The sequence below is a fragment of the Channa argus genome, chromosome 7 (assembly GCF_033026475.1).
Source record: "Channa argus isolate prfri chromosome 7, Channa argus male v1.0, whole genome shotgun sequence".
Taxonomy (NCBI): Eukaryota; Metazoa; Chordata; class Actinopteri; order Anabantiformes; family Channidae; genus Channa; species Channa argus.
In genome coordinates, this window is record NC_090203.1 from 12,205,454 (window position 1) to 12,223,816 (window position 18,363).

The 18,363-nt window shown below is 36.6% G+C and overlaps 2 protein-coding genes across 3 annotated transcripts; both read left to right on the top strand.

The window, feature by feature from the left end:
• Positions 1 to 5,310: 5,310 nt before the first annotated feature.
• On the top strand, positions 5,311 to 6,674 carry msmp2 (microseminoprotein, prostate associated 2). Its single transcript, XM_067510904.1, has 4 exons — positions 5,311 to 5,483; positions 5,577 to 5,684; positions 6,010 to 6,118; positions 6,204 to 6,674. The coding sequence occupies exons 2-4, from the start codon at positions 5,579 to 5,581 to the stop codon at positions 6,376 to 6,378; spliced, it is 390 nt and encodes a 129-aa protein (XP_067367005.1). The 5' UTR covers positions 5,311 to 5,483; positions 5,577 to 5,578; the 3' UTR covers positions 6,379 to 6,674.
• A 407-nt stretch (positions 6,675 to 7,081) lies between these two features.
• On the top strand, positions 7,082 to 18,362 carry nbn (nibrin). 2 transcript variants are annotated; one of them, XM_067508997.1, is made up of 18 exons: positions 7,082 to 7,244; positions 7,949 to 8,070; positions 10,450 to 10,577; positions 10,742 to 10,901; positions 10,981 to 11,084; positions 11,171 to 11,288; positions 11,688 to 11,878; positions 12,000 to 12,100; positions 12,218 to 12,350; positions 12,453 to 12,610; positions 13,245 to 13,413; positions 13,877 to 14,555; positions 14,715 to 14,804; positions 15,156 to 15,296; positions 15,865 to 15,978; positions 16,058 to 16,107; positions 17,279 to 17,332; positions 17,996 to 18,362. In XM_067508997.1, the coding sequence occupies exons 1-17, from the start codon at positions 7,214 to 7,216 to the stop codon at positions 17,289 to 17,291; spliced, it is 2,502 nt and encodes an 833-aa protein (XP_067365098.1). In that variant the 5' UTR covers positions 7,082 to 7,213; the 3' UTR covers positions 17,292 to 17,332; positions 17,996 to 18,362. The 2 variants fall into 2 exon arrangements, with proteins under 2 accessions (XP_067365098.1, XP_067365097.1); XM_067508996.1 differs by lacking the exon at positions 17,279 to 17,332.
• Position 18,363: the final 1 nt, after the last annotated feature.

Genomic DNA, 18,363 nt, shown 5'->3' on the forward strand with positions numbered 1-18,363 from the left:
GTAGAGGTTTGAAACAAAGCATACAATGGTAAAACTGGCTGTCCCTAATCATGTTGTTTAATATTTATAAATGAATAATAACTGACATCACATTTGACACAATTAACATTGTGTAACACTCCTATATAAAATAAAGAAAATAAAGAAAATAACAATTTAGATATTTTTAAGAAATAACATTTTGAAATGAGACACTTTTGTTAGAGTAAAATCATTCCAACATTCTGCTCGGCGAAGGAGAAGTATTAGCAACATGCATTTTAATCTTGTTATTACGTTATCAATAATGCAGTATTTTGTGTGGTAGCTATTTAAAGCTAAATATGATCTTCAGCAAAACTAGTAACTACAGCTGTCAACTTAGTGATGTCAAGGTTGTAATTAAGGTTTATTAGAGGTAAAATATATATCGATATAGAATTTTTTGAAATTTATTTGAGTAAACGTACAGTTTTCACCTGTGCCAAACACAAACAAATGATAATTAAGACTAATCTGAACAGTTAGTTTTAGTCAGGATGGAACATGCAGAGTTTATGCTGGCTGCTAAATGCAAAGAAAATATAGATAAAATAAATACATATTTTATCTATATGGTGTTATTAAGTTATTCTCTGCCATTCCAGCACCTTTGTAATTCTTCTTTTTAATACAATAAAAATAATTTTAAAAAGCAACATGTTAAAAATGCCTTTTTGATAGCTGTGTTATATATAAACACATATCTGTTAGTAGAAGCAGCTGTTTCAATATTTATTTTCAGGGAAACAGGACACAACTAGTGCTTAGTGAGGTGACTGTCATGTGTTCACGTTTGTCCTCCCTACAGGCGATAACTAAAAGTGTTTGACTCTGTGTCTGCAGTCATGTGTGTGTGTGTGTGTGTGTGTGTGTGTGTGTGTGTGTGTGTGTGTGTGTGTGTGTGTGTGTGTGTGTGTGTGTGTGTGTTGGTGGTAGCTCACAGCTGGATGAACATCACATCTATTGATCAGACTAATGTAGAGAGGAAAGGCTGCAGGCCACAAAAGCTGATCAATATACCTCTAATTACATGGGGCACAGTGTGTGTTTAGTTGATCCCCCCAAACTCACAGGGTTGTATATAAATGCTGCCTCTTGGTGAATTGCTCACATGCTCATGCACATTGCTCAACACACACATATTTCACATTTAATTATGAATAAGAACAAATTATATTTACTGCTTTACACACTGAATATAAAAACCAAACTAAAAAAAATCGTTTTCTTTAATGACTTATTTGATAAGATTTAAACTAACAGGACACAAGGCCATATATGGATAAAGAGAATTGGTAAGTAGCTTTGTTCTTGTATTTGAATGTGAAGTTGCGTTTGCTCAGAATTAAGTGAGTGCTTTGTCTTGTAAATCTTGCCTCTCCTTTTCTTGCTTTCCCTGCCCACTGTTTCCCACTAACAACTTGTTTCCTGAAGTGAATAGTGACACTGATGCCAACAGTATCTCTGATTCCCTGTGTTAGTCACTCTTTCCCACCCACATTAGTTCCTCTGATGTATCCTCTTGTTCTGGGCAGGTTTTTTAGGTTTTTCTTCAAAGAGCTGTGTTACATATACTGTACAGTATTACGTTTTAAATATTTATCTTTATCTGCTACAGGCTTTTACAGTCTGCTGAGGCTCTGACTGGCTAGAGGCTGTGTGATATGTTTGATATTCGGTTGTTCTTGTGCTCTATCATGTCAACTAAATATCAGACATATTCCTACAGAGTCTGGCATTGGCTTCTGATCATTGCGTTGCATCACTGGAAAAAGACAAAAGAAAGACAAAATTTCAGGTAAATGGTTTTGGACAGCAAAATTCACAATCAAACTATTATTATCAAACTATTAACTTAAATTTTGCAGTAGTATTTCTTCAAGTTATTTCTGTTCAGAATGTGTACATTAGTGTTGCTATGCTTACTGCTTTCAAAAAATGTTCAAGTTGTTTATTATTAAATTATAATTATGTTTTGCACAAAAATAAATCAACTGAAAAACTTAAATTTCAAGTTTGCATACTCTTTGAAACAGATACACAAATATGCTATTTTTAATGCTATCCAAGTGTGCAAATAAGGCTTGCTCGTTAAGCAAACAGGAGTTGTTACTGGCACAATAGGTTGTGACATCAAGTCATAACACACAGGACACTTGATAACACACAATCTTTTCAGAACAGCAGGACACTATTAACAACTTACTACAGATATGTTTTTTTTCCTCTTTCTCAGTTTCAGTCACCATGTAAACTTGATGACGCTGTTTTGCATTTGTTTTTGTAGTTGAGATTCCAAAAATGATTACCTTCTAGAATCCATGGATGTGAATAAAACCTGATTTAACAGTCTTCTCAGTCCTGATTTTCCACCTATTGCATGAAGCATTATATGCTCCACTTTCTATTTCATGGTTTGTTAATTTTTTCTACATAGAAAATGCATTTGGACTTTAAGCTAATGAAATTTTTACCCTCTGAGTTAACAAATTCTGAACATTTCATTATATAATAGTCCATTTTCTAAGCAAGCGTAATAAGTGACATCCTAATATGTTCAACCCTGTTGGAGCACTGGCTGGAAAGTGAGCAGCACAGTTGTGATTCAGCTTTCTAATCAAATAAGTTACAATGTAAGAGAGTACACTTAAAAATGCAAAAAATAAATGAGATTTAAAACTATGATGTGTTCACTTTTACTTCAAAACTACAGTATAATGTGAAGACCGAGCCAAAAAGGATTACACTACACGCTTCTCGTGTTTCAATTAAATGGCACACAATTGTTGAAATCAAAACTATTCTGAGAGCATGAAACTGAATAACAGGTTGCTATGCACCAGGGAAATTTAATGTGAATCTGTATAAACGAGCAATGATGTAAGCAAACAGGATAATGTGTAAGCTGCTGCTTACAATCAATCCCTCGATCAATTGATCGTTCATTCAATCAATCAATCAAACTTTATTTATATAGCACCTTTTTTTTTTTAAAGATAATGAAACATTTGATGAAACAGGCATACCAAACAGGGCAATAATATATAAAACATTTAAAACAGAGATAATAATGCCAAATAATATGAGACTACATCTGTAGCTGGAAGTCCCACAGGACCGTAGCTTGATCATTCTCAACCACCATTGGAGGTGTATCCCACTTGGACTTCCAGTCTGTACAGATGTCTCTCTACGCTATGCCAGCAGATGGTTACGGTGTGCCATGTATGCCCGTCCTGCTAGCATCTTGCACCCTGCTGTTACGTGCTGGATTGTCTCAAAGGCATCTTTGCCCACACTGAACCTGTAGTCCTGTCTGGTATAATAGACTACAGCCTCAGGATTAGTGCCTCTGTGCTGTCTTTCAGTCCAGCTTTGTCCAGCCACTGGTAGGATTTTTTGATATCAGCCACTTCTTCTATCTTAGGATGGTACATATCGCGCAGGGCTTTGTCTTTCCAGGAGGGTTCCTGTTCTTTCTTCCCTTGCCCCTGTGGTTTTTGCTAAGCATGTCATCACTTGGGGCCATCTTTCTGATGGACATTTGTTCTTTCATCCTGGACAGTGGCTCTGATGCTCACTAATCCTCGCCCTCCTTCTTTCCGCTGGTGTACAGTCTCAGGATGCTGGATTTGTGGTCAAACCTGACGGGTATTGTAAGGAGTTTCCTTGTCTTGATGTCAGTGGCCTCTATCTCCTCTTTTGGCCAGCTTATAATGCCAGTGGGGTACCTGGCCAGAGTTTGTTCTTACCATTCCGCCGACTTCCCAGGACTTAGTCTCTATAGGTACAGTATTTGGCATTTGCTGCTTTCCCTGCACCCTTTTCATGGTTCCCATTTGCCTGTAATATCTTCTCTCCTTTGTGTTCTTGTCAGGATTCAGGCTGTTTTTTCAGGCATTTGGGTAGACTGCAGAGGAGAGCATTACATCTTTTAGTCTGCTAGATATAAAAGTGTGCATTAGTCTCTCTGTGTTGCTTAGACAGAGAAATTACTTTAAATGAACTTTAACAATACTTCTGATGTGATAAAAAGCAGATTTGGTTTCTGGCTTGCTGGCACTAGGGGGCGTGAGGGCAGAGAGCATGACCCAGTATGTGGCTCATCTGGTCTGTAGTCACATTTGAAAACCAATTTTAGTTTGATTTTGTTGTGGATAGTTGTTTAATTCCAAACAAAATCCATGTGTGCTGCCATTGAAATATTTTTAGTGAGATCTACGATGAACTGTGTGTTTACAGACGATGTAATGATTTGGTTATATAGTGCTTTTGCGCTTTGCAGTGTTGCTTCTCATTTACCCATTTACACACCAATGACTTACCTCACCCAGTTGGAGCAGTGGGTTCTCACCTGGGCACACTTAGACATATAGACAGGACACGGGAGTCAAACAACCAACCCTGTCATTAGTGGAAGACTGCTTTACCAACTGCGCTACAGACTCTACAGATGCGTAAACTATAGGTTTAGGTTAGAGTAATCCTCCAGGCAGTTACATTTCCTTCATAGGACACGGGATGGTTTATTCAAACAATTCCTAGCATTAATAAAGACAAACTAAGCCCTATCCTCAAAGACAAAAATAGGAAACTAGATGCCTCTCTGCAGTGCCTGAAAAAGACAGTTATGTAACAACATATCATGGTTAAGATGTTTTTATTAAGAAAATTCAATGAATCATGTCAAATGTGAATTACAGTCTTGTAATTAGCTTGATGATTCATTGATAATATCATGTGAAAAAGGAATCAAGCAACTGTGCAACTGTGTCCATCAGTGAATTCAAATTATTCAGTTGTAAGAGAAAGACAATAATCAAAAACATCCTTAGGATCTCTATTAGAATAGGTGTACAATTCAGAATGTTTAAATACAAAAATAAAAATTAATTAAATTAGCTTTTTAGCTGATGGTTTTACTGAATGTCAAATTAAAATGAGCATATATGTTTTTGAATGCTTAGCAGGGGTCAAAGGTTCCTGTTTATTGTCGTCCACAGACATGCAAGGACAATGGGCCACTGACTGGTTGTCCTACGCATAGTGTCCCCACTGTGATCTACTGATAGGGTCAAAAGGCACCCCCTGAAAAAAATGTTATCTGAAAGAGTGCACACTGTATACTCTAGGGCAATTTCAAAAGGAAATGACGAACATTGTAATAATAATGCTTGTCTTTGTGCACACAGTGCATGTGCAGACATGGGGGTGAACAAATAGCGATGAAGAATAAATAAATGAGTATGGAGATAAAGATATTCTGCTGCAGTATAAATGTCTGAGGCTGCACAGGGAGTGCAACAGTTTAAGAGTGGCACTGAAGGAGAGAAGCAAGGAGCCAAAAGGGAAAAAGGAATAGAATAAAAAAAAAGAGTTTGAATGAAAGCCAGAAGAGGACACAGAGAAGAACTGAAAGAAAATACAGCAACAGAAAAAAAATATTGAAAGCTTCAACAAAGGTAAGACTGACAACTTAATATTTTTTCATTTTTTTTCTTTGTAGACCATATATTGTCTTCTACTTGTGCTTCTGTGTTTTCTGCTTTTTTCAGACATGGCAAACACAGGAGGTGTGCTCTTGGCTTCACTCATGTTCCTGAGTGTCACTGTGCCATGTCTTTCTGTGTATAATGGCGGGGAGTGCTTCTTTAACACTAAAGGTACAATGTAAACATGTAATGTTTTGTATAGTTTTATTCATGTTCAGGAGTTAAAAGTAGCATATTAGATACATACAGTTTGGAGCATTGAAATTCAGTTCCATTTTGAGTTAATTTAGGCTATTATACCGTGTTTCAGAGGAACCATTTTTACTCTGCACATTCAAGTTTTAAATCCAAGACATATAAGCAGTAATATGCGATGCAGTGTTGTAGATTGAAACTGCCCAAGAGTATATGAACTTACTTAAATTGCAATATTTACCCAAATAAAGAATCTTATTACATCTTTCACCACTCTATATGTCACATGTCAAATTTTCAGGGAGCTGTGAATACATGGGAAAGATGTATGGGATAGGAGAGAGCTGGATCACAAGTGACTGTTACCAGTGTGTCTGTATGGAGCCTTTTGGAGTTGGATGCTGTGATCAGTGAGTTTATTTTTTGAGGTTATGTAAAAAGTTCTCAACAACTCCAGATGTAGAGTTTACCCCCTAATCTCATTCTTCACTACAGTGGATCTAAACCTGTGGACTACCCAGACTGGTGTGAGATCATCCGTAAACCAGACTCTTGTACAACTGTTGCAGTGATGCGAGTCAATCATAAATTACCCTGCCTTTGGGGACGAGACCGTTTCAGAACAGCTGCAGGACAAACATGGAAATCTGACAATGATCCTTTATTTTGAGTTTATCAAATAATAGAAAAGAGCAATACAGCATACTGTAGTTTGGATTTATTGCAAAATGTGGATATGTTATATTTTATCATTGGGTTGCAAAACCCATCTGATATGTCAGTAAATTAGTATTAGTAGTATAACTATCGTTATTATCCTTATTACTAACTATTTATGTAGTTTATATGCATAAATTGACATTTTAAATGGCGTTGCTGACATTTGTTGTTGATAATTCTGTCTGAATGTCTGCCTATCAGTTTGTTACCTTTTATGCTTAAATAAATTTACTTTTTGTTGTCAAATTTTGTTAAATGGGATACCAATCATTGCACACAATATGTACAACATGCTATATTTATTTGAAAAAGCTCTTTTAACCAATTATTACCAGTAATATTTAGGTTAAGCAATATGATTTAAAATGAAAATATGTAAAATAATTTTTATTGAGTGATTTAAAAACTAAGGTTATATTCATTTTAAAACTACAAAATCTAGAAGACTAATCCTGTTCTGTATTAATGTCATGGTTATTTTTACGGGTTTCACTCGAGATTAAGGTGTTCTTGGTGCGTGAAACTGGAAATGCATGTTTTCATGTAATTTTGAATAAAGAGAAATGTTTTCTCCCTTATTTCCTTCTCGTCTCCATGAGAACTTCTAAGGAATCGACCTTTATTTTGAAAAGACAGCTAGCGGCGCAGAGTTTGTGCGTCACTAGATGGCGCGTTGCGTGTCAACTGTGTAGACTCCTTGTAAATAGACTAACTTGTTTGAATGTTGCTTTACTGCTAAGTTTTTGTTAAGATTATATTAATGAAGAAGCAACAAAAGCAGTACAATGTGGATACTGACGCCCCTGCAACCTGAAGGTAACTTTCTTCCTGCTTTGGCTGACATTTTATCACTAGTTAAACTCACAGCTTCCATCAGCTAAATGGTTGAAAGTTTACGTATTAGTGAAGTCAGCATTAGCTATCTTTATAATCAACGAACTCTAAAGCTAGAAAATGATCTGTTTACATGATATGGTCGTAACCTAAATAAAAACAGTGTCTAGTTACTAGTCAGGCAAGAGTCTTAGTCAAGAGTAGGGTTTTGGCGTGATGACGCTACCTGGCAGTTAAATTGTTTATACCTTTCTGGACTTTACCTTGGTTGTTCTGTGGCCTCTCCTTTTATATCACAGCGAAGTCAAATGGTCTTTTTTCCTATTCTGAAACAGTCAGTACACATAAACAATACGAGTAGTGAAAATAAATGTACTCTTTATTCAATTAATGCCTGTACCCAGTTAACAATTTAACAACCAACTCCTAGTATAGTTAAAATATCATAGGAAACCATCAACATTAATAGATGCTTAATAGTTGTGACATTAATAGTTAGGCTTACATATAGGAACTAGTTAGGTGAAACATATGATAACATTGTATTTGTTAACATTCCCCAGATTAAATGCATACTGAATAAATCAAATTACTTACATGGTAATTATGCTGTAAGAATTAAACCAAACGTTCTTGTTTTAAGTTTTCAATTAAATGGCTCATAACTGACCTTCTGTCATACACAGGTGAGACCCACTATCTCCTCTCCAGTAAAGAATATGTTGTAGGACGCAAGAACTGTGACATCCTCCTACCCAATGACCAGTCCATCAGCAGGGCTCACGCTCTTCTCACTGCTACCAATGAGGTGAGAGACATGATATGATCAGATATAGATAATGCATGTTCAGTTCATGCATACTGCACATCTCTATATAGATTATATTTATAGCATCAACACCTGGTGAGGGGATTTTGTGGATCAGTCCTTGTATCTAAATTAATTCCTTATATTAAATAGTGTGACTGAGGGGCTTTCTTCTCAGTTATGACTCCATTTTCTCATGTAGTTTGTCTGTTTGTTCAGGTTTTCATTTATATTATGCCCTTAAGGTCGCATACTGTACATGTTTAAATTTTTTGTTCATAAATCTTAATAATGTACAGCACACAAGTATAAGTATAATGTTTCTTGTAAAATATATGTTGATAATACATTGAAACAGAAGGTGGCGCTCTCACATTACTGTATGTACTGTAGAATAAAACATTAAATGAACGGACTCACCAAAATCAGTCCCACTAAAATGTACGAATGACATATAAAAAAATGTTCAGTACTGCTCGATTATATATAATCATACATTGCATATATACTATACACATCACACAGAAACAGGGGGAAGAGAGCATTGAACCTTTGCCTATTCTACATTTTGTATAGGTTTAATAAGTATAATCAATCTGCAGTGCATTGTATACTTAAGTAAAAGGGAAAAAATTAAGGCCATTTTAAAATGCAGATTTTTGTCTAGCAGGACAAAACTATCACCTGGCTTGTATTGACTGGCATCTATCACTGGGGTCCACTAATAAATTGTTCCCATTTACACAAATTGTCATGACAATACTTACCTCTGTGTAAGAACTCGACAATCTTTGAAATTCACCATTCGGCCTGATCAGAGTAATCCACTCATAAACTGAAAGGGCATCTGGTGATTCAAAGTATTGACAATAACCTTATGTCCTAGCATCAGCATCAGCATGGGGAACTAGTTGGAAGGGGTCCCCCAGGACAAATAAGGCAAAACATTTTCAGAAACATGGTTTGTGTTCACTGTTACATGGTAAGATAGTTTTGTTGGAAGTAAGAGGCTTAAGTACTTAGTTAATTTCATTAATTGGCCCTCCAATTATAACTTCAGGGAAATTAGAATTGATATCCTAACTTCTATAGATCTTATAGAAGTGTCTAATGGTTCAATAATAATAGCAAATAAAAGTGGACCAAGAGGGCATCCCTGCCTTGTACCCCTGAAGACTTAAAGAAGGAGATCGAACATCATTAGCAACTACACAGATTTTAGATTTAACTTTTAGCAAATCAAGCCAACTAATTACATTTGTTCCAAAAGCAATACTGATGGTAGAGAACAAATAATGTTTCTCCACCTGTCAAAGCTTTCAAATCCCACCTGCTCTGGAAGGAAGACTTTTGCCATGAGTTTAATCTCACAGCTGATTAAACTGATCAGTCTGTAATTTTTAAATTGTAAGGATTCAAAGAATCAGTATTCAAAATTAAACTAATAGTGACTTCAGATAATGTTGGTGGTAAGGATCTTCTTTATTTGGCTTCCTTAAATACATTAACAGAAATGGATAGCTCTTCTGTTTAACATTCAGTCACCTGTACCCAAAGCCTTTGGACTAGGTAGCTAGTTAATTGCATCCTTTGCTCCAAAGACAGGGGAAAAATTAAATAGATTGAAATGTTCTTGTCAAAGTCTTGGATGGATTAGTGTTGCAAAAAATGCATTCATCCTATTCCCATTACCATTAGTGTTTGGGTTTATGTAGATTTTTCGAATATATAGGGTATTTGTGTACAGCCATAAATAATAGTTTTCTTTTAATTTTGCATAGCTGCTTATTGTTTGATTTATCACAATGAGTTAATCACAATCCTCTGGATTTATTTCCTAAATATTAAAGTTTGTTTTCCTTTCCGTTTCCTGTGGTATTTTGATTAAGGAATTACACCTCATACAATAACAGTGTCCAAAGGTTTTTCTGTATCTGCAAATGCTAAAATAAATATTGATTCTGTTTCACTACAGTCGCATTTTTAATGTTTCATGTTTAATAAATGTGTTCTTATGTAGAACTTTTATCGAAAGCTCTTTACAATGTTGCTTCCCATTTACCAATGGCAGTGATTGTCATGCAAGGTGCTTAGCTGACCCACCAGGATGAACTTAGTGTACAGTGTCTACCCATGACACTTCAACATGTAGCCAGGAGGGACTGAAGCGACCTGTGGTCTGTGGACAACTGCCTTACCATCTGAGCTATAGCCATCCTGTTTAGTTTGGAGTCTGTTTGTTCTTCCACTTAAGTTTTTAATTGATTTTCTGAGCTCTCCATCTAAGGCTTAGGCTGTGTTTCAAATGAATAATTGAAAAAAAAAAGTAGAGTGGTTTGTTTGTCTGATAGACAATTTAATTTGTTATTTTTCTTTTAGAATCTGATTCTTCAGGACACCTCCAAGTATGGCACATTTGTCAACAGTCAGCGTGTGGCAGAGAACACACCAGTGAATGTAAAGTCAGGGGTGATTCTCACATTTGGGGTTTTTCAAAGCAAATTTAGGTATGTAACAGAAACAAGACCTCATTCAATCTGTTTTACATAACAAAACAAACATTTAGTTATTTAAAGTCAGTCAAATTTTATTTTCCCTGACAATATAACCTAAGTTATAAGTTAACCTAATATCTTAATACAGAATCTATTTTATTATGAATCTCCCTAAGTGTGGACCATCAGAAAGCCCTAGTGTGTTCCTCATGTTTGGACAATGAAGGCAAATCATCACTCTCTCAGGCTCTGGTAGTTTTGGGTGGAAAGCTGGTCAACACCTGGACTCTGGACTGCACCCACCTGGCCATGCCTTCTGTTAAACTAACAATCAAGGTCAGGACCAGAATTTGTGTCCTTATTAGCGCATATCATCTGTGTGTGTCTGTGTGCTGATGTGCTTTTTCCTTATTAGACAATTTCTGCTCTGCTCTGCTGTCGTCCCATTGTGAAGCCAGAGTTCTTCTCAGAGGTCAACAAAGCTGTACAGCAAAAATTGCCCCCTCCTAAAGTTGAGAGGTATAATACTATCCATCCTTGTATGCTATATACACCTCTGCTGCACTAAACCAAACATCTCATCCATGCTGTCCATTGGTTTAAAGTTTCATCCCTGAGATTGACGAGCCTAGTTTCAAAAATGAGGATGTTAACCTTGGGGTGATTCGAGTTCGAAAGCAGCTCTTCATTGAAAAGACTTTTATATTCCTCAGTGCCAAACAGGTATCTTTACTTTTTTCTTTGTGAGAATCTTATATTGTTGGCAATAGCAAGTCATGAAATATGACTGTATCAAGTGAGCACTTCAGTCAAGGATAATTGATGAGTTATATAAATGAGCATGTGTTATATGTAAAATAATTGCAGATGATCCTGTCTCTTTAGTTTAAAATAATAATGGCAAGTCACATTAACTTGTGAGCATCATGTTTATGAGTAGAATATCAGTTGCCAGGCAGTCAGCAGCCTGGGGATCCTGTGGATCCTCTAGGTGAGTTATTGCTTCACAGAAATATTCGCCAGTACAAAACAGGATCTAGTTTCTTTGTTTTTTTATTCATTCATCCAATAAGATGATGAGTGTTCTCACCTGAAACTGATTAACCATAATGTGCTTTACAGCTTAAGCGTCTGAGTGCAGCAGTAAGTTTTGGTGGTGGCAGGAGCCAGTTGTTGGAGGAGGGCTCCCTACCCCGGGGCTTGCTGGAGTCTCCACACAGCTGTGTAGTCGATGTGACAACAGCAAGCTCCCAAACTGTGCTTTCTTCCTCTACCACAGAGTGGGCAAACTCTGTGAAGAACATTGTTCAAAGGTTTGCTCAAACTCCTTTTTCTGTAGAAAAGCACTTTTAGGACAATTTTTCTGGTGAAGGTGACAATTTAAGAACCCTTTGAAACTCTGTCTCTGGCATCTGTCTGTTTCCACTGAACCAGAAAAGGCTTTAGAGTCATTACAGAGTCTGAAATTGGTTTGGCTGCCATCTATGCTTCCTGTGACAAGTTCTGCAATCCGTCTAGTCTAATACCAGACTCAGGTGGGCAACCAGACAGAAGAGTACTGATTGATGCTTTGTTTCTTCGCCTTTTATCTGTTCTGTCATTTTGCTCTGGTGTTAACTTTATTCCATGATTTGTTTTTGTTTGTATTTTAGAGTCAGTACCAAAAGTGAATCCCAGAATGGCAAATGCTTCACTCTCACAGAAGGTGGAGGTGGATGAGACCGTTTTACCTGGCGCATCTCAGAACATCACAGCATATGCACTTAACACAGAGCAATCAGGAGGGTAAAGACAAGTGCTTAGACATGTCATAATAATGTTTAATCTTTTCATTGTTTTGTTCATTCCAGAAGGCCTGACTGATATGTAATTGTACTTTACTATCAGGACACAGCTTTGTGATATGACCGGGGCAACAGCTGTAGGAGAAACTCCTGAGAAGAAGCAAAACCACAATACCATTCAGCTCCATGGATCTAAACTCATGGCTCAGACAAGCACTCAGTGTATTGTGGAAAGAAAGAATCCAGAGTCTAAACCAACAGGTGAATGAAATATACATGCACTGTTCCATCCTTTTTTCTTTCAGTACTGATTTTGATACGTTAGTCTGGGGTATACATTCATTAGTTTAGTTGTAACTACACCTCTTTTTCTATATGTGATTGTTAAAACTTTGTAATAAGTAAGCAGACAGTTTGCAGAGCTTCTCTTTAACTGTGACTTTAGTACATTTAATGTAAGTTAAATGGGGGTTGGTCACATCTGGTGTATCAGGTTTGTGTATCTCTACTGTGTATCTGGCTCTGTCTGCCAGATTTGATTGTGTTTTGTATATTTTGGAGTGATAGTGGTTACAACTCACACACACATACACATACAAATTGGCAGATGGATTAGTGACAGATTTTAAACCACTGTAGCTCTCTTCATCTATGATCAGCAATAATCATCCATCCATCCATTATCTGTCACCGCTTATCCTATGTGGGTCACGGGAGGGTTGAAGCCTATCCTAGCTGTCATCGGGAGAGAGACGGAGTACACCATCCCCAGTCTATCGCAGAGCCACAGACAGACAACCATTAGCAATAATAATAAGCTATTTTTCTAAATGTGACGCTTTTCATAATTAGGCGCATCAGCCAAATGTCTGTAACTCTATGTTTGTAATTTCAGATGAAGGGAATAGTGCCTTTAGGGGGCAGCTATCCACTCTTAAGAACAATGGTGGCATGAAGACATTTGTACAAAAGCAGTCTCCTCAGAAACAGAAAATCTCTGCTCATGCTTCCCCACAGAAACAATCAACTCTAACCAGTTTCTTTCAGCCCGTCACCAAGAAAAGGTAAACATCTGTTTGTGAGCATTTGAAAGACAATACCAGTGTTTTTGCATGTTTTATAAGTGGTAATGCAATGCACACTTTAAAGTGCAGATAATTACATAATTTGTAACTTTTCTACATTAAATTAACTGCTTCAAAATCATCCTCATGGTAAAGAGATTATTAATAAGGTGAATGGCTTCTCTGTTATTGTGACAGTGAGCTAGGATCAGGATCCTGAGATTTACTAGTTTAGTCACAGTTTTAACTTATAAACAAGGTACCTCTGTTCATGAGGAGGTAAGTTATAGAGAAGCATACTAGGTTTATCTATGTGGTTAGAAATCCTTTGGTTATACAGTATCATTTTTATACTAACAGATTAAGATTGATAACCAAAATACTTAAAAACCATGTTTAGGGAAACACTGTATAATGCTGACTGAAAGTATGATTTTGTCTTTTGATTTTTCCTTTCATTAAGGCCTTTGGAGGATGAGTGCTCCAGAGGGTCAAAGCCAAAGCGGCCTGTAATGGAATCATCCATCCACATGCAGGCTCCAAACACCTCTATCACATCTAAAGAAACATATGCACACTCAGACAAAGTCCCTGCACTAACGTTACAGACTTCAGTGGGGTCAGAAATTGATCAGTTCACAGGACGGTCAGAGGTTCTATCACCTAAAGTGTCCCACACTGGTCACAAGGATCCGCAAAATAGGAAGAGGAAAGAGATGGAAGCAGAGATACAGATGGATGAACTTATATCTATTATGTCAGAAGATATGGACTGCTTTGATGAGCAACCCTTGTATAATCAAGGCCATCAAGCACAGCCAGTGGTGCAGAGTTCAGTCAAACAGAAACAAGGCTTAAATACAACAGAGGTTTCATTTTTATGTAAGAGGCAAAAGGTCAACAGAGAAGAAAATGGTACCAACCAGAGGCCACAGCAAATGGGCTGGGAAAAGAACCTAGGTTCTAACAAGGAGCAGAGGCAAAGATCTGAACAGCACATCATCTCTATCAAGACGGAAGAGGTTCATGCTTCAGAATACAAGAAAACCAATCACGAGTCCAGTAATCCTCCAGAAAGCTCATTTGCCAGCACAAGTAAAGACTTACAGCCTTTTGATGATAATGATGTCTCTTTTGTTGAGGTGAGTAAAGAGTGAGTGTCTTTTTTCTTCATCTAATACTGTAGCGAAAAAGAAACTAAAATCTTTACATTGATTACACCCAATTACTTTACTTCACAGCTTTATATGAAATTATATTACACTATTACCATTCATTTTTCTCCCATTCGTATCCTGTAGGATTTAGAACTACTGAAAGTAGATGTTTACAAGACTAAAGAAGAAACAAAAACCCCTCTAGAACCAGTTACCATCAAACAGGAGACACATGTAAGTCCCGAGAAATTTCTTATTTTTATACTTTTGTCTCTCTTGATCCTTTTCAATATGCTTCATTTTTTAGCTTAACCTAGATAGTATGTGTCTTAGCTTTTTATATGTATATATTTTTAAAGGCTTAAAACTATAGACAGAGAAGAAATGTTGAATCAGGACTATTCTGAGAAGAATGTTAACACTGTATCAAGATTAGCAGAAGATAATGTACAACTGTCAGATGACCATGTTACTGCAGTTTAACCTCTTCAGTCCTGTTAACTTTGATAATCATTATCTGTGGATGTTACAATATTAAGTTTCCATCTGGCAAAAGTTGAATTCCTGATCTTTTTTTTTTTTCAGGAATTAAATATAGATGAAGGGCTTCCTAAAAGGCTAGTTTTGGTGGAGTTCAGATCACTCACTTTGACCGCCCCTCAAAAAAGCAAACCAAAGCAGATGCAGGGCGATGGCTGTGCAAAGAACTTCAAATGTTTCCGCAAGGTCAGACTACAATGTGTTTACACAAGAGAAAGAGTATACTACATACTACTACACACAAAGTAACACTTGAATTTAGTAGACTTTTTTAACCAAAGTGACTTACAAGTCACACACTAAGACAATGGGCTTCAGCATCTTGCCCAAGGACACTTTGACGGGTAGCTAGGAGAAACTGCAAACCGAAGCACTGATTCTGTGGTTTACTCTACAAACTAAGCTACAACCCCCCTAAACTTAATAAACTGAACTTACATAAATTCTGAATAAACTCAACTTAAATAAAACCTGAAATTAAATTTAAAAAACTTGCAATTATTATTATTAATTATTATTTTTTATGTCACCCACTATCCGAAGATAAATAAAGTTTTATTTTTTAAAAGTGACCTTGGTTCTCTTAAGTGCTCTCCAGGGAGTGTAGACATCAGAGGTAAATAATTATACCAATTTTTGTAAATTGAAGAAAAGCTCATGTATGCCCTGATGAGAAACATTGTCTCCAGCAGTCAGTAAGTTTAAAGTTTGCCACATTTTTTATATGTATTTTCCTCTTGTGTGCATGTCATAGAATCGAGTCCCAGGTGCTCAGGGCTCAGCCCACATCATTGGAGGGTCTGACCTGCTGGTTCACAACAGAGGCAAGAACTCTGATCTGGATGAGTGGCTGAAAGATGCAGCTGAGGTATTTTTGCCACTTTGCGTGTTATCTGTCTGTATCCTAGCCACCTGTATTCCAAAATTTCAGCCTATGTTTGTTGCAGGAGGAGCGTCAGAGCAGACGGGATGGGACTATAGGAGATGATCTGTTCAGGTGAGAAACTAGGCGTCATTTTCTGTTGGAAAAAGACTTGCAGTAACTTTGTTTTCCCATCTCACAGATTCTTTAACCACACTTGTCATACATTCAAATCTTTAACGTAGGTTCAACGTTAAAGTTGTGCTTTCACATTTTGTCTATTCTATCAGTATTTTGATGTTAACATCAAATTTAACATTTACATACTACACAATATTTTACTAATGAAAGAGTGAAATAGTGTTTAATATGTAAATATTTTACTCTTTCATTAGTAATGACTTTCAGGTCATCCTAATTCTGTGCAAAATGAACCTTTAGCATGGTTTGCCTATATAGTGTCAAAAGAGGGATTGGTCAAAACCAGCTAAAGTTTGTGTGGGTTGTTTAAATGCAGGGTTAGCATTCTACATACTAAAGCCCGAGTTGTTCCTGTTGGCCCACACCAGAGTCTGTCATTTGAGTAAATGTAAATGTATTCTTAAGTGTTTGGAAAAATCAGATATCAACTCATTCATAAAATGATGAAAACAGAATGATATAAAGGGGGTCTGAGCACAGTCAGCCACAGCGCTAGTAGACTAGAGGACCTGGAGGACCTGATAGAAAATGTGTTGACTGGAAAAAAAACATTATTAAAGAGAAGATCATAACATGGCAGCTAAACGATGCGATCAGTGTAGTTAGTTACAGTCAAAAAGAAGCAATATAATAATTCTGTCCTAAGGAAGTATGGAAACTCTTAAAATATTGTATAGAAAGTCTATAAAACAAAAAGATGGGTCATACAGAGGTGCCATTAAATTAGCAAACAAATACTCCCTGAACAGCATAGCCGACAGAGCAGCGATGTTAGCGTCTATAGTTTTTAAAGTGGGCTTACCCCTCTAACTAATCAGAATTTTACTTATTTCTGCTTGACTGGTAGGTTTTTAAACATTGTTAGTTATTGTAACTTTTAATTCACATCTGAAGTCTAAAGGATTGATGTCATTAGGCTTTCTTGATTTACTATCTTGCAGATTTTAGCTTTTAGATGTAGTGTTTCTAAAATAAACTCTTTAAATAGTACACCACGATATTGTAGATAAAACCTTGACTTTAATGTAACATTACATTGTCTCTCTTGTGTTTATTGCCTGGCCAAACTGGTACAAATGTTACACTTTTATCTTTTTTACTTCAGCTCAGAGAGTTAAACAAGATGCTTCCCTGTCAACTGTTGAATGTGTTAAGAGCGGTATGTTTCTCTTGGATATTGACATTTGTGTTAAAAAACTAGAGAGTTGCCTGAGTTACAAGAGTTGCCTGCCTTCTTCTGAGTATATATAATATAGAGTATGTACAACATCAGCCATTATTATAAGATGCAGACTCTGTAATTAACTGCAAGTTATGAATGTGGCCTCTGTAGCTTCAATTTAACCAATCAAGATGCAGTAATTCCTTTGTCACAGTTGTTTCCAGGGTAACAGAGGTGATGTAAGTTGGTGCTGCTATTGCTGTTGACGAAGCAGAAAAGAGAGACTCTGCGATTGAGTGTGTGTGTGTGCGTGCATGCTAGTGTGTCTGTGTGTTTCAAGGCTGATCTGTTTGATCAATGAGTCATGATCAGTCAGTCATGCATAGCCGGGGAACAGACTATGCTGCTAAGAAAACAAGCTGTATTTTTTGGTAGGTCTAAATGAAGTTTCCAGACGTGGTTTATAGGAAGCCTGTTTGCTTTAAGCTGTTCAAACACTGTCCATGTTTTACGGTGCTTAATTTGGGGCTGTTTTTATTGTTTGTTCAAAAATGCCTCTAAGGACATTGAGGAATGACCCACAAGGAATGTTAAAAGCCCATCCTGATATCAAAAGACCTTTGAGATAAATTGTTTGTGTGTGTGTGTTTGTCTCTTTAGGTACAACCCCACCAAACTGTCAAAAAGAAGATGAAATACCTTTATCTTGAAGTCCTCCAAGGCACGGGAATTATGACATTCTCCATCAAGACCATATGAAAAAGACTACTGAACTAACTTCAGATGTAACTCCTGTATTGTTGATCACTACAGCATGGTGTCAACTCCTTTAGCTCATCATAAAGTAACTGCTTAAATAATAAGACATGTTTACAATTGTTTCAATTTTTCAGGTAGTTCTTGCTAGTTCTTTATACGTCATTAATTAGGCCACTGACAATGTAAGCAAGCAATCTAACAAAAGTGTGAGGTTCCAATTTTTTCTCAAAGTTTTTATTTGTCCATAATAAAAAATACATCATACAAAA